We start from the raw sequence: 21,275 nt of genomic DNA on the forward strand, positions 1-21,275 counted from the left end.
TCCGGTGTCAGATGCGATGCAACAGCACTTCCTTCATACAAACTCACTTCTGATCAACATCCCAGTATTGTCCTTGTGATGAATAGAAAATGGCAGTTGCTAAACCCTGACTTTCAAATTTCCAAGGGATTTCTTTCTTCTTTTTTTTGCACAAACCCCTGCAAAAATCATATCAGGTTATTGAGATTTATTTTGGCATCAGTCACAGACATGATGACATTGGAAGAAATATATCAATCTGAAGGGAATCTCATGACAGAATATTTAGGAAATTACAAAGAGTTGGAGCAAAAAGAAAGTTATATGTCAATGTTTTTGTAAGAGTTTTTAAAATATACCTTGCAAATGAGGATAAGAGCAAATGGGTGAACATGACTAGGGAGGGGCATGTTCCATGATCTGACATTTATTTGTTTGTGTCCCATTGGGCATTGTATGGAAAAGTTTGAATTATTTGAGATGCTTGTGATGGTGGCAGTCATGCTTGGCAGTTCATTTTTAGAACAAAGACATATAGTTTTGCACCCTCACCCTTTCAGCTGCTACAGGTATCTGTGGTTGAATCTCAGGGGTGAGATAGGTCAGTGTTCACCTGTTCCTTTACAAAGTGACCGGGTCCAGTGTCAGCATGGATTACTGTAATCATTTGGCTCAAGTGGTGCATACGTCATTGTGAAGTTCTGACTAGCGTCTAGGTAACAGGGGACTATGGAGAGCCAAAGAATGACACGCCTATAAGTTTTGCTCTCTTTTTTTTTTTTGTCCTGCCAGAAGCCACAGGTGGTGATGTTGGACGGGTGCATAATGACCTCAATTGTTATGACGTCCATAGTCGAGCATCTCGTCACAGGAAATAGAAATGATTTATGCTTGATGGGTTTGCCTGCCCAGCCGTCATACTTTTAAGACTTTTCTGGTTAGGATTAGTGTTCTGAAACAAAGTTTGTCGGTTATGTAGTGCTAAAGAACATTTTTTTCCCTTTTTTATCATTTATGCAAGCAAGTCCCTATTCAACATTTTTTTTTTTTTTTGCATTAGCCTTGTATTGGAGACACCATTATACATGATATTTTAGGGGGTTCAGTAAGGAGAAATGAGATTTGCATGCATGATTTTGGAATACATCCTGTTACCCTTGATACGCTGTGTAGCAACATCTTTGCATTGTTTGTTTGTTTGTTTTTTTATCCGGTCAATTCAGCTCTGCTGTTTATTTCATACTCCACTATTTTTATCCATTCCATTTTGAATAACCCGGGTTCCTCCTCCTCTCCTTTTTTTTTTTTTTTGGTTTTCTTTTCATCTTGCTCCTTCCAATCCACCTCAAAGCTACGGATACCTCCAAACAACCATACACTTCTGCTCTGGGGTTTTGCCAAAATTCTGCTCTAGCTTCCGCCTGCGACGTCTTCCTTTGTGCCCTCATCATCTTTCTCGTCGGCATCATTATCTCATTATCAACCCTCTCCCTCTCTTTCTATCCATCTTCTGTTTTGCTCAGTTGCGTTGTTGCTTCCGGTTTGCCCTTGCTTGCCCTGATCCTTAATCTGTTTTTTTTTTTTTTCTGTATGGCATTGAACTTTACTTGTGTTATTTTCCTATCAACACTCCGTAATCCCATTCCTAAAGCACATCCTAATTATTGTCTCTGTCTCCGTACACATTATGATCAGTTTTCACCCTTAATTCTCTAAATTCAGCCTGTCTACTTTTTCCATTTGTCCTCAATTTTCCCTTCTTCTACCCTCCCCCTAAAAGGAATAGTACAGAACTTAAATATCATAGTGCTGATTATGATTATGATGGCATTATGATGATTGCGATAAAGTTATCATTGCTATCACCATCATCATCATCATCATTATTATCATCATCATCATTAATATCATAATCATCATCATCATCATCATCATCATCATCATCGAGTAACCAAAAGAGTATATATTTTTTAAAAAACACATATGAGGTAATCTCAAATTTTCGGACAGTTCCTATTTTTGAAAGTGCTATTAAAGTAAGGCTTGAACAATCATCATGGTCATCACTAAAGCCATCCAGCCACTACATTTGTGCACTAACATAAAAGTCCCTATTCATTCACCTACCAAAATCCAAGTCATTAGGAGTTAACACCGGTGAGATTATATAATCTTCAACAGCCTTTCCTAATCACCTCCATGGGCATACTGGAAGCAACCTTCATTCTTTTCCTTACCATCCCTCTCAATTGAACTTGATCTTCCCCTGGCAACCCCACCCCCTCCTGCCCTCTCCTTGTCATCCCTTACCCTTCCCCATGCCCCCACCCAACCAGCCATCCAGTACTATAATTAGAGGCACAGGAAAGGGGTACAAGGCTGCCAGCAAGATGGGAGCAGAGTTTTTAAGGAAGATGAAGTAGGTCAAAAGATGAGTGAGCAAGGCTCGCCCTTTCACCACCCACCGGGTGAGAGTGAGGTGCATGAGCAGAATCTACCAACTTTCAGTTCCTTACCCATATCGATAAACTGTGATTCAACCAGAGCTGCCTCCAACAACAGCTGCTACATTGATACCATCTGTAGCAAGGCAAGACTGGGGTGGGGATAGTACTTTGCTTTGTTTTTATTCAGGAAGAGGGCTAATGGTTTGGGGCTAGTCCTCAGGGGTATAGGAAAGGAAAGGGCAGTGGTTATAGAGTCAGGCCAGTAAAAGTGCTTGTCCTCAGAGCATTAAAGTCTGCCAAAGCACAAATTTGTCATTTTTAAATTGTCACATGAACAGTGGATAAGGTGTTACTAATATCCCCATAATTTCTCTTCAATAAGCAATTTGTTGAAGGAAGGAAGCAAAATGTCAAAATGTGATCACAGTTTGTATGGATGGAAAGGATATCTCAAACATTATAAGATTTTGAAGAGACCAATTCAACACCAGATCTAGATTTACAATAGACTAAGGGGCAATTGAAAAGCTTTGTTTATGGATGTGATTTGTTCTTGGTCGTTGTCTGTATTTGTTTTTGTTTTTGTTTGTTTTGGTCTTTGTTTTGGTTTGTTTTTACAGATGGATGATGTTTAGAAAAGTCCTCTGTGCAAGAAAAAAATGAAATGCAGTCATGAATTAGATTATCACACTAGATGAAACAACCAGCTCATTAGCAGGAATATTAAAAAAGAATGACAATGACAGGGAACTGAGATTTCTTCCTGATAAAAGATCTCTTCTTTTGATGAGTAATGCATTTGAAAGGAAGATCTCACCATGTTGGAGATCAGGTAAAAGATATCAAATTACAATAAAAAGGGCACTATTTCTGTGTGCACTTACAATTATGCATGCAAGTTTTGTTGTTGTTTTTTTCCTTTTCTCTCTCTCTTTCTCTCTATTTCTTTTTCTCTCATGAAGCACAAGCAGCAGTCACACTGGCAAAACTTCTCAAAGTTTAATTTTGCGAGCTCTTCGCGAAGTTTGCAGGTAGCAGACTGGTCACATGACAAACGTGCAAAATTTCAGTTGCAAGTGTTCACACTACACAATTAAACTTCGAGAAGATTTGCAGATGTTTGGGAAATTTCCCAAGTTTTAGTTGGAAGTCTCAAGAGAAGTTTGTGGGAAGTTTTGAAAAAACTTTGAGAACTTACACTTCAAAAATGTTAACTTTGCAGAGCTTTGCCGGTGTTGACCATGAGTGCGGTGTATCAATTGTTATGCTTCCATGGTTCTCTGAGTGCCACCGAGAGTCATTCAGTTTTCCCCAGATCACGAATTGGCAGGAAAGCAACAGTCAAATGTTGGCAGCTATAAATAGGAAACGTGAATGAATCACGCATCTGAGTTGCTTTAGATGAGTCTTGATTGTGTTGTTGTTGGGGTTTTTTTTCTCTATCTGATTCAGCCGCTTGGTTTGCCAAGACGAACAGTTTCTTGCAATTGAAAGATTCACACAGGAATCTGTGGAACAGAATTAGCACAAAGTGGGATTAGTGCTTTTCTACGTGATTCTGGTGTGTAGTGACTCACAATTTTTCTGTCATCATTAACCACATTTGGTAGAATGCACTGATTTATCACCTTTTTCTCCCTTTACACATGTAATCCATAACATGACATGAAATATAGAAAAGAAGGTTGATTGAGATTGTTGTTTCATTTCAAGCGACATCTATTTAGTGTTAATTACTGAAGTATCACATCACTTGTTTACGCTAGGTTTGATTGAAATATAACACCCCCAACAGCTGAAGTGCATTTAGCACAGTTCATTTGTGATTAACAATAATATCCCCAAGTTAGACTGGCAATTGTTGTGGGTGTCCCCTCAGAAATAGTACCTCTGCTTTTATGTGCCATCCACACAATTTGTTTGTATGTCTGATTTATTTTATTTTCTCAGGAGAGAGGGGAGTGATGTTAAAGGAGAATAAATCCCAAATACTTTGTGTACTGAGTGAATGCAGCATCATTAGCAGAAATATTAGTGAAAGTTTGATGAAAATCTGGTAATCCGCTCAAAAGTTAATAATTTATCAAGTTTTGGTATTGCCATCACTGAATGAGAAGGCTACTATGTTTCGTGATGGCATGTATGGACAATAATATAAAGAAAATATCAAGAAAATTCAAGATATTTCCACTTTTCTAGCATAATGTCAGAGCTCTTGACTTACCTTGTTAAGAAAGTAGTTGAAATGACATTACCCTTAGTATATGTCAGGAACAAGTCAAAGGAATGTAAACTTTTCTTAGATAATGAAGTTTCATGGAATTCTCTTTATGTTTTCTATATATCATTTTCTATGTATGACATTACGAATTGTAGTAGTCTTCTCATCAGGCAGGGGTTGCACAAAAAACTTAGAAATGTTGTGACTTTTGAATGGATTGTATGATTCATCTTCATGTTTTCTTTGTATCATTTTCTGTGTGTGACATTTCAAACTGTAGTAGTCTTCTTCTCATCCAGCAATGGCTGCCCCAAAACTTGAACATTTTGTGACTTTTGAATGGATTGTCTGAGTTTCCTCAAACTTTCACTGACGTGTTCTACTAACATTGCTTAAACCACTCAATGCACATGTATTTTTCGGGTTTTATCCCCCTTCAGAGGTATTGCTTTATTGTTTTGTGATCACTTTGTTTCACATAATCACTGATAAAGGAATTAATCCAAAGATGTCAAATACAATAGAATTTATTTGCAGTGAAGGAAATCGTAAAAACATCATCTGCATACAATGCAGCCCCTAGCCAAAACATCTGTGGTTAACATTGCACACTGGTAGAAAACAGGAATAGACCATAAGGATGATAAGTGTTTATCTGAGATTTACCATTTCCATTTTGGACCGTATTCAAGTTTATCTTCACTACCTGGCAGAATCAGAACACTTTTGAAGCTGGCTGCCAAAACCCAACCAGACTAATGTATGGCTCTGATCTAGTTTTATTTGTCTTTAGCAGAGATGCCCACAAAATTGGGATTCAGTTGAGATGCTTCAGAAAGACAAGATTGATTATTTGTTTGGGTGTTTGTTTGTTTTTTTGCTCTTGATCTGTTATTGAAATCTATAATGTGGTGTGTTTAGGATGCCCAAAGGATCATATGGCCAACTGCACACTGTCACCAAATTACTATTTGGAGCATGCAAATGTATCAGACTCAGCATTTTGCAATGGTTACGTCAATTGTGAAGAGGAAAATGACTCACAACTGTATGTAGTCGGTGTCATAGTGTAGACATTTCCTGTTAAACAAAGCATACCTTGCTGTCCTGCAGCTGCATGCCCTGCATATGGTACATGTATGTCTTCTTAGGCAGCACACATAAGTGTACTTCATCTGTGCTGTTTCCCATTCCAATTCAATTCAATTTCAATTCAATTCCATTCAATCAAACTTTATTTCCACCAAACAAAAAGTAATGCATAATACAAAGTATGCATTACTTTGTCAGTTCATATTGTAGGTTTGATGACACCATTGGTTGGATGCATCCCAATGTGTGAATTAAAAAAGAAAAAAGTTTGATGTTATTTTCTTCTTTTAATGCTTTGTGTCATAATTTCGACCAATCCGTACACCATGTCCTGATATGGAAATTAACCCCTTCTCTTCATTGCAATACAGTCATCATGGCCATATTGAATAGCCTACATTTTAGAAACACTCACCGTGAAATCAGAAACTCTCCACCTTCATCTTTGCTTACCATGTATTTACTTTTGTCGTTGATGAAATGATTTAACACTTTTTATGTGTCCAGTCACTTATAGCTGTAACTTGCCATGTTATTTTATCAGCATTCAGAAAATTTTCCTCCAAACGTGATCTAATTGTAAACCAGTCCACTCAGCCATGAAATAATGTCCATAAGATGAACAGGGAGGCTATGGTGGCACTATAGGAATTAAGGGAATTAGGTATCTACCCACTATCAATTAATTAATTATGAAAATTGATTGTTTTGTTTTTATTTACGCTTGAATTTTAGAACGCAGTAGCGGCCTTCTGGCTCTCAGGCGATGATGTGTATGTGTATGCAAAGGAGGTAAATCAGACATTTGGTGAATACTCCATGCATTGCACAAATGCTTATTATACGTAATGTTGAAAGGATATTCACAGTAAGCATACATCATGAGGGCTTTTGTTGTTGGGGGGGGGGGGTTGAATTGCTTTGGCAAAAAGCCATGGGCCTCTTCTTCTCTCACCTTGGGGAAAATTTTGAGATAGGAAGTCGTCGAAAAAATCGCTTAAAAGATGTTAATCTTGTGTTGGCGACACTTTAAAAGGCAAGCGTCAAGCCTGATAAATGAAAATGCTGTGTGAGAAGCAAAAGTATGCTCTGCTACTCAGCGCTCTTGAAGCTAACTATCAGTTTATCTATACATACCAAAGATTATACATGACAAGTACATATAAATGTACTCAGTACTTGTACTCTACGAGAAACAGAGGTACTTTCCAAGAGAATTCTTCCTAACTTAGTATGATTAAACACAGTGATCAGAGTGAAAATCTAAAGACTTTTTTTAGATTCCTAACTCACGTCTGAAGTAAATTTCCAGTGATTTTAATATCACAAAGTAGATAATGTCAAATACATCGCGGATGAACCAAGAACCGTTGGATTGGGATGTTGATTGATTGTGTGGTCTTTATTTGTAGTCTTCTTTTGGAAATAGATATAGGAGATATCTCCACACTGTACCCATTAATAACTTCGCACTCCCCCTGCTTGCAGAGGACTAAACAGACAGCTTGTCGAAGGTTTTGACCTTCAAAACGCAGGAAGCGAATATTGTCTTTGCACCAACACTGCGACTGATAGGCTGTATACCTTTCAAGAAGAGTTTCCAACAGTGCCATTAAGTGACACTTACCCTTCAGACAAACCTTGTCACATGAGCTTTGTCAGCTGTGCATTTTTTTTTTTGCACATATGTTATGTTCATCACATTTTGAACCATCATTTCTCTTGTTGTTTGGCTACACATTATACCCTACAGGTGTTAAAGTGCTCATGTACTCACTTCGTTTACAGTACATTTGACAGTAATGAACAGTTGTTACTATGTTTTGTACTCACTATTAAGACATTGAGGCTGTCTCTATTAAAGCATGAGATGTGCTTTCATCTTGCAGTTAACTATGTAAAGAAATGCAACCCTGCAATAAAATCTGGGAGATCTAGTACCCTTCCTTTACAAAGGAAGGATACATAAAAAGCTATAGTTTGTTCCAATAACAGCATGCTTACAGGGATTAAAAAGAAATAGAACTGTAGATTGTAAGAGAACAATTAAGACGTACAAAATCATATCAATATCCCCCCCCCCCCCACACACACACATGCACAAAAACACACACCCCTGGACTCAATGACTCCGATTTAGCCCTCTTCATATTCCCATTCCTCTCATTCAAAGCTATGTGATATTTCAACAGTTATTGACTGTTATCCCGCTGAAAGACTGGCAGCCTCCTCTCTCAACTCTTGTCAAACTTTGGTTTGGTTTTTCTTTTTTTTTCCCCCAGCTCATTGACTAATCCCTCGGGCTAATAGACGTGCAAGCCCTAGCTCATTCATGACTCCTAATTTCCCCTTCCTCAATCTGGATGTATGCAAGCTACTGTTCTGGGGGGCCCTGCCCTGTTCCCGCTGATGCATGTATGAGGCATATACATCCAGGAGACTAGGAGGGGGGGGGGAGGGGGTTGAGACTTATGGAAGAGCTCTTATGTGGTTGTGTTTCTGCAACATGTTTCTAAGCATGTTTAGTGTACAGAGTGCTTAGACACTGAAATGTGAAATATGTCCCCTATACAGAGCATTGAATACAGCATTCAATACAACTGAAACCTTGTTGCCTTAAGACCGCCGCACACTGTACGACTTTTGGGCCCACGACTGACAGATTTTGGATCCGAAATAAATCACATTTTAGCCTCTGAATAAATATGTTTGTTTATTTCAGATCCAAAGTCGCTTAGTCCTTTGACCAAATGTCATATAGTGTGTGGTGGCCTTAACAGTCAAACTTACAACTCTCCATGCACTTACAGGCAAGAGTATATGAAAATGGATGCACCAGGGCGGGAGAAAGGACAAAATCAAACATAGCTCCACCTTATCATTGATGTTGTACCACACTCGTGTACTGTCAACATGCACCCAGAATCAAACAAGACTTATGGGAAGTCACCGATGGCCAAATTTGATTTTGAAAAAGTGTTTTAAAAGGAATATGATACAAGTCTGCTTCACAGATTTCTAAAAATAGCTCCATTAGCATGAAACCTATTTCTAAATGTGATATACAAACAAGTTCTTTGCAAAATGTAGAACCCCTCAAAGTTACATTGCTGAGTGGACGTCAGAAATACCCATGCAAAGGGATATGAAATATTGCATGTACAGTGGAATTGCTTATCCACCTCGCAAATAAACTGGCAGAGGAATACTATAATTCAGAAATAATCATTGTATCTGACATAGTAAGATATTGAAATCCTAGTGCACAGATTATTTATAATTCATGCAGATGTCCAGATTATCTTTCATGGATTTCAAAAGAGCAAAACGAAAATGATGGTGCTACTTGGAGATAGTTTCTGAGAGATTGGGAATAAAAACATTATAGTAGCCCATTCAATAAAATCTGCATGGTGAGACATGCTCAGAATATTACCTCGTCCATTATACAGTCGAGTTATGAAAGCATGACTGCCTGACTGCATGGTTGTTTTGAATGCATTTGAAATTTGAAATGTGTCCCACCTTCCTATATTCCTGAAAAAAAGAAAATAGCTGCAGATGGCACTATTTGACAGGATACCATCTGTTGATATGTGATTATACTTTTTAAGTTTGCGTGAGTACTTACCCCTTTTTCTGTTTCTGATGTGCTTTTAAGCTTACCTATCCATTTTGTACCTGAGATATTGCAAGTTAAAGAAACATATTACAATATACTTTGCATGAGAGCATGTAGTTTTGAAGTTTGTCCTCACAATGTAATGTGTGTGATCCATTTCAGTTTTCAAGTTGGTGAGTCTGTCCATTTGTTATATCATGCATGCTCAAATGAGGTTATATGATTAAGATAATATAGTCCTTCATAACAGTAGCCATTGTGAAGCTTTTTTGAGAAACATGAATTTTACTTGTTTGAGTTTGAATCAATGTGTAATTGCCTGAACATATACCATATGCACATGTAGAAAATATTCTAGATGTTCATGCATGTTTGTAGGAATCCTTTGTTAGTTTTACATCAGATCAGTTCTGTCTCCTAAAAGAAGAAGACCAATTGTTCAAACATGCTTGCAGTTGTGCTAAATAAGTTCATATCTTTCTAAGATAGTACGGTGAACTCTGTTTCTCATTGTTACATATTTCACCAAGAAGGGTTAATAAGAACTTGTAAATCTGCAATAATACTGTCAAAATGTGGTGTGTTTGTCTTTTTTTTATTTGTTTTTATCGCAAGCACTATTCAATTAGTGAATAGTCATTTCAGTAGTCCCACATATCCATATCTGTGTTACAACTCCAAAAATGTAGGCCCTACATGTTCTTCACCTGGGTACATGATTCCATTTTAAATTGTTCATGTGATCAAGCACAATAATGGATTTGTATGTAAAATCTTCTAGCATTTTTAGTAAATGCTAAGGATTATTATCAGAAAATACCCAAGCTCTGAATTAGACATAAAGTATATATACATTTTCTAATTCTGTCATGCCTTCTTTCGTCATATCCACAGTGCCACCCTGCATACCTGCACCCCCAGCTCCTCCCCCTCCACCGGTCGCAGCAGTGCCCATATCCAGAACATTCAAGGTCAAGTCAAAGGTCAAAATGAGGCCGTTCCATTGGAACAAGATTTCAAATCTAATGGTGAGTGCTGTGTGGTTGGTGGGGACTCCAATAACCTTCTCAGGGACTACCAGCCCAACATCCTCTTGTATATAAGAATGTTGCCAATGAGACTAAAAGAGTTAACTTGTTGCATCCAAGATAAGGAAAAAATTCCCCATAGATTATCTAGAGTGCAAAGTAAAAACAAGGGTCCAATTGCATACAACTATGTAATGATTAATGGTAACTCAGCAAACTACTGCTTTATTGTTAAATGAGTTATTTGCATGTTGTTGGGTTTTTTCAGTCGCTGAAAGTTTTCAGAAAATTCTAAGGTTTGGGTTTTGAAATAAAACTGATAAAATTAATGAAAATAACAGCATGGTACACTTGGTATTGTAGATGCCAACTATTCAGTTATTGTGTGAAATTGATCATGAATTGTAGGTAGACAGGTGGAGAGATAGATCGCTTGATGGCAATGAAGCTTGACTGAAAATTTTGCTCCACAGTTGTAGAGTAATCCTTTTTTAATTTCCCAAATATTTGAGATGACAGCAACATTGCACATAATTAAACACTTATCTCTTTTCTCACCACTATTTGCCAGCTCAAATCAAAATGAATATAGTTTTCCTCAACCTCAAAGTGAAGGCAATGATAGTTCAAGGACCTACATGATATCAATCCCCTTTCAGCGCCATGGGCCCAGTATATTAAAAGCAAAAAAGCAAAACAAAAAAAAAATACAGACAGGAATTGTATTACCATAATCATACAGATATTGGCAATGTTAATCTGCTATGGGTATTATGTTATTGTGACAAAGTGTGCGTCAGTATTACTGTGTGAGTTTCTAGGAAGCTGAGATGACTGTGGTGTCTACACTGCTGACATTTATGGGCATTAATGTTCAGACAACGGGGTACTTCTTGCCAAATTTCAAATCTGTACTTATCCAATTTTCTACTTCAATCTAATCTGCAATGAGGTGTAGTTTAACCATTGCATGTTGATGTTCTGCTGTACAAATGGTAATGATTTATTCTGCTTGAAAGCACTGGCTGACTTGCTTTTCAATTTGGGAACAGAAGTATTTGGGATCAATTTTCATATGGAGTGGTTCCTCTTCCACCATATGTGAGAAAGGTGAACATATCTGGGATAGAAAATATTTTACAGGCAAAATCTTAGCAATATCATTCAATGATTACAAGTTTATCAAGACAGTATTGACAAAAGAGCTATTTTAGATGGTTTTGTAGGTGTTTTTTTTTAAACAAAAAGGATGTTCCCCTCTGATGTCATTTACATGCATTAGGGCGAAATGATGTAGCCACTCTTTGATTTGAAGCCAAATTTCTCCCAGTATGTACCGTTAACTCTGCACGCAATGAAGGAATGTGACACTGTGTCACCTTCCTCTCTCATCACATGACGTCTTGCGCTCCTGCGGATCAGTCAAAGAAAATATCTGCATTTAGGGGAAAAAAGAAATTTGCCAATTTTGTCCCACAGAGCCACAGAAATTCATGTTAGGAAGTTACATATATCTAATTTTTGTTTTGATAGAAATTTAAAGACTGTGTCACAACTTATTGTTTACTTTGTTTTATATCATTTGGATTCGAGTCACATATTTGTTTTGCTTTGTTTGTTTTGTGGTTTATGTAAACTGGTTCCAAATTTTCAAGCGAGCACATGATAAGCATTCTTGACTGGAATACTTGCCTACGGTGTTGCGTAGATGAATGATGTTGACAATGTATGCAACAAATGCATTAGTTAAACTGCCGAGAGCAGCACTGAGACTTTGTGATACTTCTGTAATAAAACTATGTGATATAGTGAAATTTATGAGCATCATTCAAAATCCCTTTTATATTCTCAGCAAGAAAAAGGTTAAAGGCATTATGTACCATTTGCAGATGAAACAAAAACCCAGCTTTAGTGCTCCAAAATAGTTCTAAAATGTGAGTTTGGATAGAAACATCCTGTGTAAAAATAAAAATAAAAATAGAGTTAATCAGTATAATCAATGTTAAGTATTGTTGAATATACAAAATGTGAGCAATAGCTGTAATAAAATTGTCTCTAGACTAAACCGTCTGCAGTTATGGTTTAGTGAGAAAAATAGTGATATCTCCTTATATTAATAGGCTTTATTGCAAAATTTTTATATGGTAGGATGTTTTGTGATACAACTGACCTACACATATGCATCAAATGTGATATTGCAAACATTTTTTTAAATCACTGTTCCCAATGGTAAACAGTACCTTTAAGATGAAATATGATTACAGGCCCTACATATTGTAGCAGCCTCATACATATTTGAAGCGGACATGGAGTACAGTTGTGGCTCATGCGTGACAACCAAGGACGTTACTGTGTGTACAAATGCATGCATGACACAGAATGTTGCATTGTCAAGAGAAACGAGTTGGCACTTCGAATAACAATGTAGTTATGTGACTCAGAGGATCTTGTTAGTGATTCCGGACACATTTCATTGTGCTGTCGGAAAAAGAAAGGGAAAACAAAAAAAGCAGCAAAACAAAGCACAACATCCAAAACACCCACACATGCACACACACATATAAACACAAATAACAACAAGAAAAAAGTGATAAAAAGTCACACATGATGCATATTAAAGTGATCCAACTGCTTGTGTGGTACATTAACTACCCGCCCATTGTCATACATGGCTCGGGTATGAGGCCTAAGTCTGTCACTCCAGTATCATTTTCGGGATGAATCACGAACCGATATTTCGTGGCAGACGTGATGGGCATCACCTGGTCCTCGTTAGAGCTATGCCGTTAGCTGCCTGCAGATGAGAGATCTGTTTTAACATCACAGCACTTGGCAGTTGCTGAGGATGGCGCATAAACTTGAATCTGCCCCATAAATCTTGCCCACAATATTCAAGTGAGCAACTTCAGTTTATCATGAAGAAGCACAAGTAAGACCAGCATGTAGTTTAGACCTGTTCACCTTTCATTGAAAGTTCAAGTTCGTTGATGCCATTATAATTATTATAGTAACTCGATGAAAGCTTACCAAAACTGCATATATGAACACATACAGTCATGTATCAGGTCTTCAATTGGCATTTTTGTAGACAAACTGTTCGTGGTAGTCTTTGGGATAAGAAGCTCCCATCGCCACAAAGTAACAATGACAACATAACAAACAACAGCAACAAAATTGTTCAATTTTGGAGGACTTGTATACATGAGTGTTTTAGATATGTCAGTATCATGTTGTTATGCGTCATTTCACAGTACTTGTAGATGCGGGCAGTCCATATCACCCTTCGTCGGTTTGACCTCTGACACCGTCACCCTTTTCTTTCAGGTGGGCAACTCGATATGGAAAGATGCCCGCGACCTGACCGAGACGATTGACACAGATCTGTTGGAACACATGTACTCAGAGGAGGCGAGAAAGCAGGAGGAGCCAAGTATGTGCATCTATAAGAGTCTGAAATGTTAGACTACTTTGTCATCAATAGTGGGGCCACTTTTCACATCTTGTAAAGTTTGTGAGAATGAGATTCACAAACTTTGTCCCTTCTTTCCCTTGTCTTTGTTCTCTTTTCAGAAGCAACTTTTTTTTTAAATAAGCTGAGACATTACAGTATGCTCACAAAATTGAATGGAATTGAATGATACGGGATAATTTCCTTTGATAGTCAGTCAAAGTATCTCTGCCTGTTGGTGTCTGACAGATACTCATACTGTCCTTCAATCTTGACTTGCATTCTCTCAAAAACTCATCTTCCTTCCATCTTTCTCTCCTCCACTTATTTTTTTGGTGACCAAAAGCTGAAACAAGCAAGAAGAAACTCAAGAGTTTCTTGGACCCCAAAGTGGCCCAGAACCTGGGCATCTTCCTGGCGGGCTTCAAGATGGACGCGGAGGAACTCAAGTACCGGCTGACCATCCTCAGCGAGCAGGACGGTGGTCTGGACCCAGAACACATCAACGTACTCAGGAGGTCAGTGCAGTTTGTCAATTTTTTTTTTTGAAAGCCACTTCTGACCATTTGCAGCTAGAAGAGGATTCCAAGGACACTTAGGCCCGAATTCATGAAGGTGGTACAAATGAAACCATGGTTTAAACCATGGACAAAAACCATGGAGTGCCAAGTGTCGCATGGAATATTTCGTTACGAAATCAGTCATTTCGTCAATGAAATCATTATTTTGTAACGAAATGTAAGTAAATGAAAATTTCGTCCACGAAATGATAATTTTGTTGCCGAAATGGTCATTTTGTCGACGAAATGACCAATTTTGTAACGAAATATTCTGTGCGACACTTGGCGCTCCATGGTTTTTGTCCATGGTTTAAACCATGGTTTCATTTGTACCACCTTTATGAATTCGGGCCTTAGGATCTATATGAGGAAGTGTGTTGTGTGTGTAACTGAGTGGCAGATGGCTCTTATGCTGGGTTTTACGATGTGTGTGTAGGATTGAAATGGTAGCTAAGACATCATGACCAGAATGTAAGAGGATGGAGCCAAGCATTTGTAGAGGTAATGCAGAGAGATGCCCTACTCTGCTCAGAGCATGCCCTCTACGGCTGTAGTGCAATGTGCAATTCGCCAATCCTCATATCTTTAAGACCAGAAGACAAGATGCAATGAAGTGTTCAGCTTGTAAAAGGATTTTTATTTTTTTTTACCTTTAAGCATGTGATTGATGTGGCAAGAAGAGTCATGCCACTGTTGAGAGGGAGGGAGAGAGAGAGATGCAATAATCACACATTATTCACATGCATATTCTTGTACAAACAAACTTGAAGCATGTGTATGTCATAATGAAATACCAGAGCTATCTCTCTTAATCCCTCTCATTGATTGTGGTAAATGATGTCACGTCTGTCATATAATTAGCCCAAGTATGACCCCTCTGCCCCCTCCCCCCCCCCCTTTGAACACTCAAACGGAAGCCACACGCACTCTTTTTAAACACCTAAGCTACATTGCAAGGATACGTTAATCCTAGAGATCAGGAAATAGCATTATCTAACTCACAACACATCATACATCACACATTCACACTTCTTGCATGTTGAAATGATGTTGGCCACGCTGAATTGCTACATCTGCCTTTTCTTTATTCTTTGCTGTTTTTATTTTGTTTTGTTTGAATTTAGCATTGTATCTTTTTTGAATTCCACAGTGCCTATAGTTCAGCATCGTTTCTAAAACTGACAAGGTTGACAGGAAAATTGTACCAAGAGTGGTACTCCACTTCTGTGCCCTCCTAACTTGATATTGTCCCTAATTTGGTCCTAATTTGGCCCCAACTTGCATGGCCCTAACTTGGCCCTAAGTGAGATATGGTGTTATCATGTAAAGGCCGATTGCATATCAGTTGTCAGCCCTTTACAGAATTCAGTATCAATTTCTGATACCAAGTAGAGATTGCTCAAATCTAATTGTACTCTAAAAGATATGATTATGATCTCTTTCCATTTTAGGGGTCTAGTGAATTTGACTCATTATGAGAAAACTTTCATGAATGAATTGAAATTTGAATTAAAGTTTTTAGTACAGTATGCCGTCATCCAAAACAAGGTAAATGGAAATCTGTGAGTGTGGAATATTTTGTTCATTACATCACATATTCTGTCACTAACCAAAATCATCACTAACCAAAACTGATCACAAACAACAAAGTTGTTGTTGTTGTTGTTTTTTTAGTAAAACCAGAAGTAATTATTTGTTGTACCGGATATAAGTTTAGGATCTGTGCTTGCCGAGTTTCCACAGTATAATGAAGGAAGGTATGCGCTGTATACTTCACACTGTGAATAAGACAGTACTGATAATTGAGCAGGCACCGTATATTTCCACACAGCGGTACCTGACTCACCTTTTGATACCACTCCACATGGCCGGGGGACAGTAATTTTTTTTTTTCGTCTCTCACCCCTCCCTCCAATTAGTTGGGTAGCAACAGGAAGCCTTGCAGGCTAGGTGTGAAACTCACACGTCGTTGGGGATCAGTTCCTAAAAATGACTGACCCAAGACGTGCCCACCAGTCATGGTCAAAAGAGTCAGCTGGAATTTCCTTAAAACTCTTTCTTGGTGTTTTGAGTTCCCTTCTCTTCGCTACACACTCTTTCAAAGTTTATGTAGTGGCCATCATAGATCTATTGAGTTATTATCATCTTTTTTCTGTAAGAGGTGTTCCTACAGGTACAATAATCAGTTGTCTGTTTTCCCTCTTGCTTTTTCTGTTAATCCATTGCTCTTCTCTGCATTTGTCTAACATCTCATCTCACCCTTGCAATCACCCTCCATATTCCTCCTCTTCATTACTTTTTTCTTCTCCTTCATCTTCTTCCTCCTCTTTTTTTTCTATACCTTTCCTTGTGCTTTTGGAGCATTTTTATGTTTGAGCTGTGATGTCGAGAAGAAATTATCTTCCTGTACTCTAGGCTGAAGGGAAATTAGAGGATTTAGAAGTAAAAAGTGAGCTATAGAGAGGAACTGTTTTTATGTGGCATTCTTTTTATTTAATGCAAAGATTGAGGTTCATAGTACTGCATTTTGTAGTGTGAAAACCTGTCCCAAATTGTTTCCACTGCCCTGGGATTGCATTTGTGCGTTCTTGTCTTAAACTCAAAATATCGGGGAGATATCATATAGTTTGCATTATAAACTGTCACGTGTGCAGGATTAAGTCCCATAAAGTCTTTGGGCAATAGCCATTCTTGCAGGGAGTTCTTCAAAAATGGGTTCTTAGTTTCGCAATGTGATATCAGACTCACTCGTATTTAGTTCAACAGATCAAAAGTACTTTTCACGTAGGCATTGACAAGACATAAAGATGAAATTTCATTGCATAAGGAAATGCGGCATATGGGAGAATAGAAAAATTATTCGCGTGTAATCTCACGCATGTTCTATTTTTGTACGTAGAATTGAATTGTATTTCATTGTTTTTAGAACAGAGCATTTCAATGAAGGTAGTGTGACATTGCATCTGACCAACTTCTACCCTTTACCAGTGTTTGATGCACTTCTGACTTCTGGCCACTGAAATTTAATGTCGGGGCTTTTTGCATTAATTTTATAGATAGAAATAATATCACTTTGAGCTCTGACTCATGCGTGACTCTTTGTACCTACAGATATCACCCAACGGCGGAGGACATCGAGACATATCGTCAGTTCCGTGAGACACCCCATGAGTTGGAGCCGACAGACCAGTTCATGCTGCAGCTGTGTGAGATCCCACACCTCAAGACCAGATTGGACCTGCTCCTCATCATCAACGAGTTCCCCGTGCAGTACGAGCATCTGGCCCCGGTGAGTTAATACTCCTCCTCATCCTCCTCGCCTTCCCCTCCTCCTCCTCCTCCTTCCCTTTTCCTTTTTCTCCTCTTCTTTCTCTGCCTCCTCCTCCTCCCCTTTCTCCACCTCCTCCCCTCCTCCTCCTCCCCTCCTCCTCCCCTCCTCCTCCCCTCCTCCCCCTCCTCCTCCCCTCCTCCTCCTCCCCTCCTCCTCCTCTTTCTCCTTATCCTGTTTCCCTCCTCCCCCTCCTCTTCCTCTTCCTTCTCTTCCACCTGCTTCTTCTCCACTCCTACCCCTCCTCTTCCTTCTCCTCCTCTTCCTCTACCTGCTCTTCTCCACTTTTACCCCTTCCATTCCTTCTCCTCCTCTTCATTTTCCTCCCCCTCTACCATCTGCTCTTCTCCACTTCTACCCTTCCTTTTCCATCTTCTTCTCCTCCTCTTCCTCCTTTCGTCTTCTTCTTCTTCCTTTTTCTCATTTCCTCCCCTCCTCTTCTCCCTCTCCCTCCTCACCACCTCCTACTCCTCTTCCCCCCTTTGCTTCCTCCAACTCTTAACTTGTCCATGGTTTTGAATGATTAAATCAAGGTTTATTGAGTGTCAATCACACTGAAACTAGTCCAATGTTTGAGTGTGTATGGTGTGTATATGCATATGTAAACATCAACATGCTGAAGAACACAGAATGCCTATGACCCAAAAGATGTGATGACATCTGTAGCGTATCAGTGAGATCAGTTTGTTGTGAGAAATGAGTTTCACATCACAAATTCAGCTATTCTTTTATGTATTAATCCATATTTTTTGTATGGAAATACTGTTGAGCTCAAATCTCAGTCAATATTTTCTATCCACGGTCAATGTATGTGACCATGTAAGCTTCATGATTAGATTGTTTCAATATTGCAACTGCTGTGGCTTTTATTGGTATTGTTTTGAGTGAAGGATCCCCATTGGCAATATAATATTCATAGTAAGATGATAATGATAATCATTGTCAAAATGGCACTGTTCATGTTATTCAGAATGTCATTATTATCATTAGTATGATATCAGCATTGTTATTATCATAATATCATTATCATTATCACTATCCCCATTATCATTATCATTATCATTATCATTATCATTTTTATCATTATCACTATCCCCGTGATCATTTTCATTATCATTATCATTATCATCATTATCATCATCATCATCATCATCATCATCATCATCATCATCATCATCATCATCATAATCATTATTATACAGCTGCTGCTGTTAGTGCTTCTGGTATCAACATTGTTATAATAATCATGAGTGATTACTTATAATTTGTTTGAACAATGTCAAACCTTGCCAAAAGCTGTGCCAGGGCTCCTTTGTAAGAAACAGGTCAATTTCTCATGGCAGGGTAGGATTAAGTCCTTAGGAACGGCCTGTATTGAGTAATAGCTTCACGGAGATTAGGAGAATTGGAGACAGGATGTAGGTATATCAAGCTTTCTTCCTGTTCCCACCCTTAAATATACAAACAGACAGAAAGACAGACAGACGTAGAACAAACAAACAAAAGAGAGAGTAGAGAGCTAGAGTGGCTTGGTGCTTTAGCTGAGGATTATACATTGGTAACAGTGGCTTTTCCTGTCCAAATCTCCATTTTGGCCTTGTCTTGGGTGCCCTTGGGCTAATTATGATATTGCAGGTCTATTCACACTTCATAATGTTATATATTTCTTCGCTGAAGGTAGTGTGGAGGAATATATATTACATAAATTACTACAAATATTTACTTTCATCATCAAACTACTGTTTATTTCTTTTTAAAAAACTCCCTAGATTTCTAGTATTTTCCGTGGGAGATCGAGGTGCCGCAGGGCAAAAGTCATTTCAAAGGAATCATGTCCAAATTACCCTTGATGTGTTCTTCTAGAAATGTCGATATGTTCTTTCGGAGATATCAATTTTATATCTTATTTTCCCTAAGGGCTGGTAAAGAATATATGGATGGAAAACTTTGCAGATTTAAAGAAGAGATATTCAACATGGATATGGATATGTGGGAATGAGATGTGTATTGCGAGGTAGAGTTGTACTACAAAGCAAAACCATAGAATAATACCATGTAACTGATTTGATCATCACAATGGTGGTTTAATGAAGCAAATGCCTCACTTGAGAGTTTTGTTCTGCCAGATTTTGACATTTCTTTCCATGTTATGTTCTGCAAGGATGCAGTTGACCCTCGATGGGCCAGTCATGTTGGAATTTCAACTTTTTCTATATTTGATTCAAATCCATATAAACATAATGCATTCCGCTTCCACTTTCCACATATCCATCATCCAAAATACGCATACATAATTATTTACTGCTGGAATAATTATCTGATAAAAAAAACAAGAGAACAGAAAAAAAAATTAAATATTTACCTTATATGCATACGTACATGTGCATTTGCATTGGTGCACATGCACAAACATATGCAATGTCTATGTGTCTATGTGTGTGTTTGTTTATGTAACTCCGTATGGATCATCTTTGCATGGTAGGGCTTATTAATGTTGCTGTTGTTACAGAAATAGGAAGTTGGAAATCAGTGAAGGGGGTTCTTGCCCAACTTTGCACAGCAGTACACAGTGCCTTGATGAATCATCCATGAAATTGAGCACCAGAGAGCACCAATTGTGTTTATTGTGGTTCCTCTATGGGCCAAAAAGCCTCTTCTCAAAAAAGAACAAACAAACAAACAAACAAACAAAACAAAAACATCGCCAGGACCTCCAACAAAGACAATAACTTTCTTGTTAAGGCCTAAAGAAAAGAAAGTAGACAAACAAACAAAAAATTTCGCTGTGTTCTACTTCTAGATAATTCAATACAATTGCTATAAATATTCTGTGATGCTAGCCGTTTCAATCAGCAAATGACGTTTTGGGGCAGATTTGGAGAATTTCCAAGAAAGAGGTCTGTCCTTTGACTTCATGATGAACCAAAAATTAGTTATCAAGAGAAGTGACTCTTCACATCGGTCTTCTGTCAATTGAAATACTTATATTGAATAATTGAATACTTGAATATTTCATTTTGCAAGGTAGAGACTATTTATCTGCACAGAGGGAGTTTGTTTTTGTTTTTGGTTTTGTGGTTGTTGTTTTTTTTTTGTCATTCTTCACAGAGTGTCATATTTGGTACACATGTTATGAAGAGTTTTTGTTCTGTCCACCTGTAGACCTGAAGTCTTATTCAAAACTGTGTCACCAGTGACCGGCAAGGAATAGAAAAAAAATAATAATTAAAAAAAACTAGAGTACAATTAGGTGTTTCGTTTTAGGAGGTCATGATGACAAGTTGAAAAAATGGTGAGTCAGATAGTTTTGCCTTCCAGGGATAAATTCTTGTGGGGCACAGTGGTTTGGGGTTATCTTTGCTGGACATTGTTGGTGGGGGGGGGGGGGGGGGGGGCAAAGGTAATAGGAAAGTTTTAAAAGAAATGAATGCAGGTGCAAAGAAAGGATCACAGAAGCAAAATTGTGCCTGTGAGGAACCTTCTTTGGAAAGCAGATCTTCCCTGAGACTGAATAAAATTCTAAAGCTCTCAAAACATGCAAATTGACTTG

At 38.2% G+C, this 21,275-nt stretch overlaps 1 protein-coding gene across 1 annotated transcript in view; it reads left to right on the plus strand.

The window, feature by feature from the left end:
• Nucleotides 1-21,275, plus strand: part of LOC139738911 (uncharacterized) — a 194,071-nt gene that overhangs the window by 163,151 nt on the left and 9,645 nt on the right. Inside the window, exons 16-19 of the mRNA XM_071649539.1 lie at nt 10,256-10,389; nt 13,714-13,819; nt 14,184-14,355; nt 17,509-17,686. Coding sequence (XP_071505640.1) covers nt 10,256-10,389; nt 13,714-13,819; nt 14,184-14,355; nt 17,509-17,686 — 590 coding nt within the window. The remainder of the gene's footprint in view (nt 1-10,255; nt 10,390-13,713; nt 13,820-14,183; nt 14,356-17,508; nt 17,687-21,275) is intronic.

This window comes from Diadema antillarum, unplaced genomic scaffold (assembly GCF_040938485.1).
Source record: "Diadema antillarum isolate AM-2024a unplaced genomic scaffold, OU_Dant_1.0 seq00000773_RagTag, whole genome shotgun sequence".
Taxonomy (NCBI): domain Eukaryota; kingdom Metazoa; phylum Echinodermata; class Echinoidea; order Diadematoida; family Diadematidae; genus Diadema; species Diadema antillarum.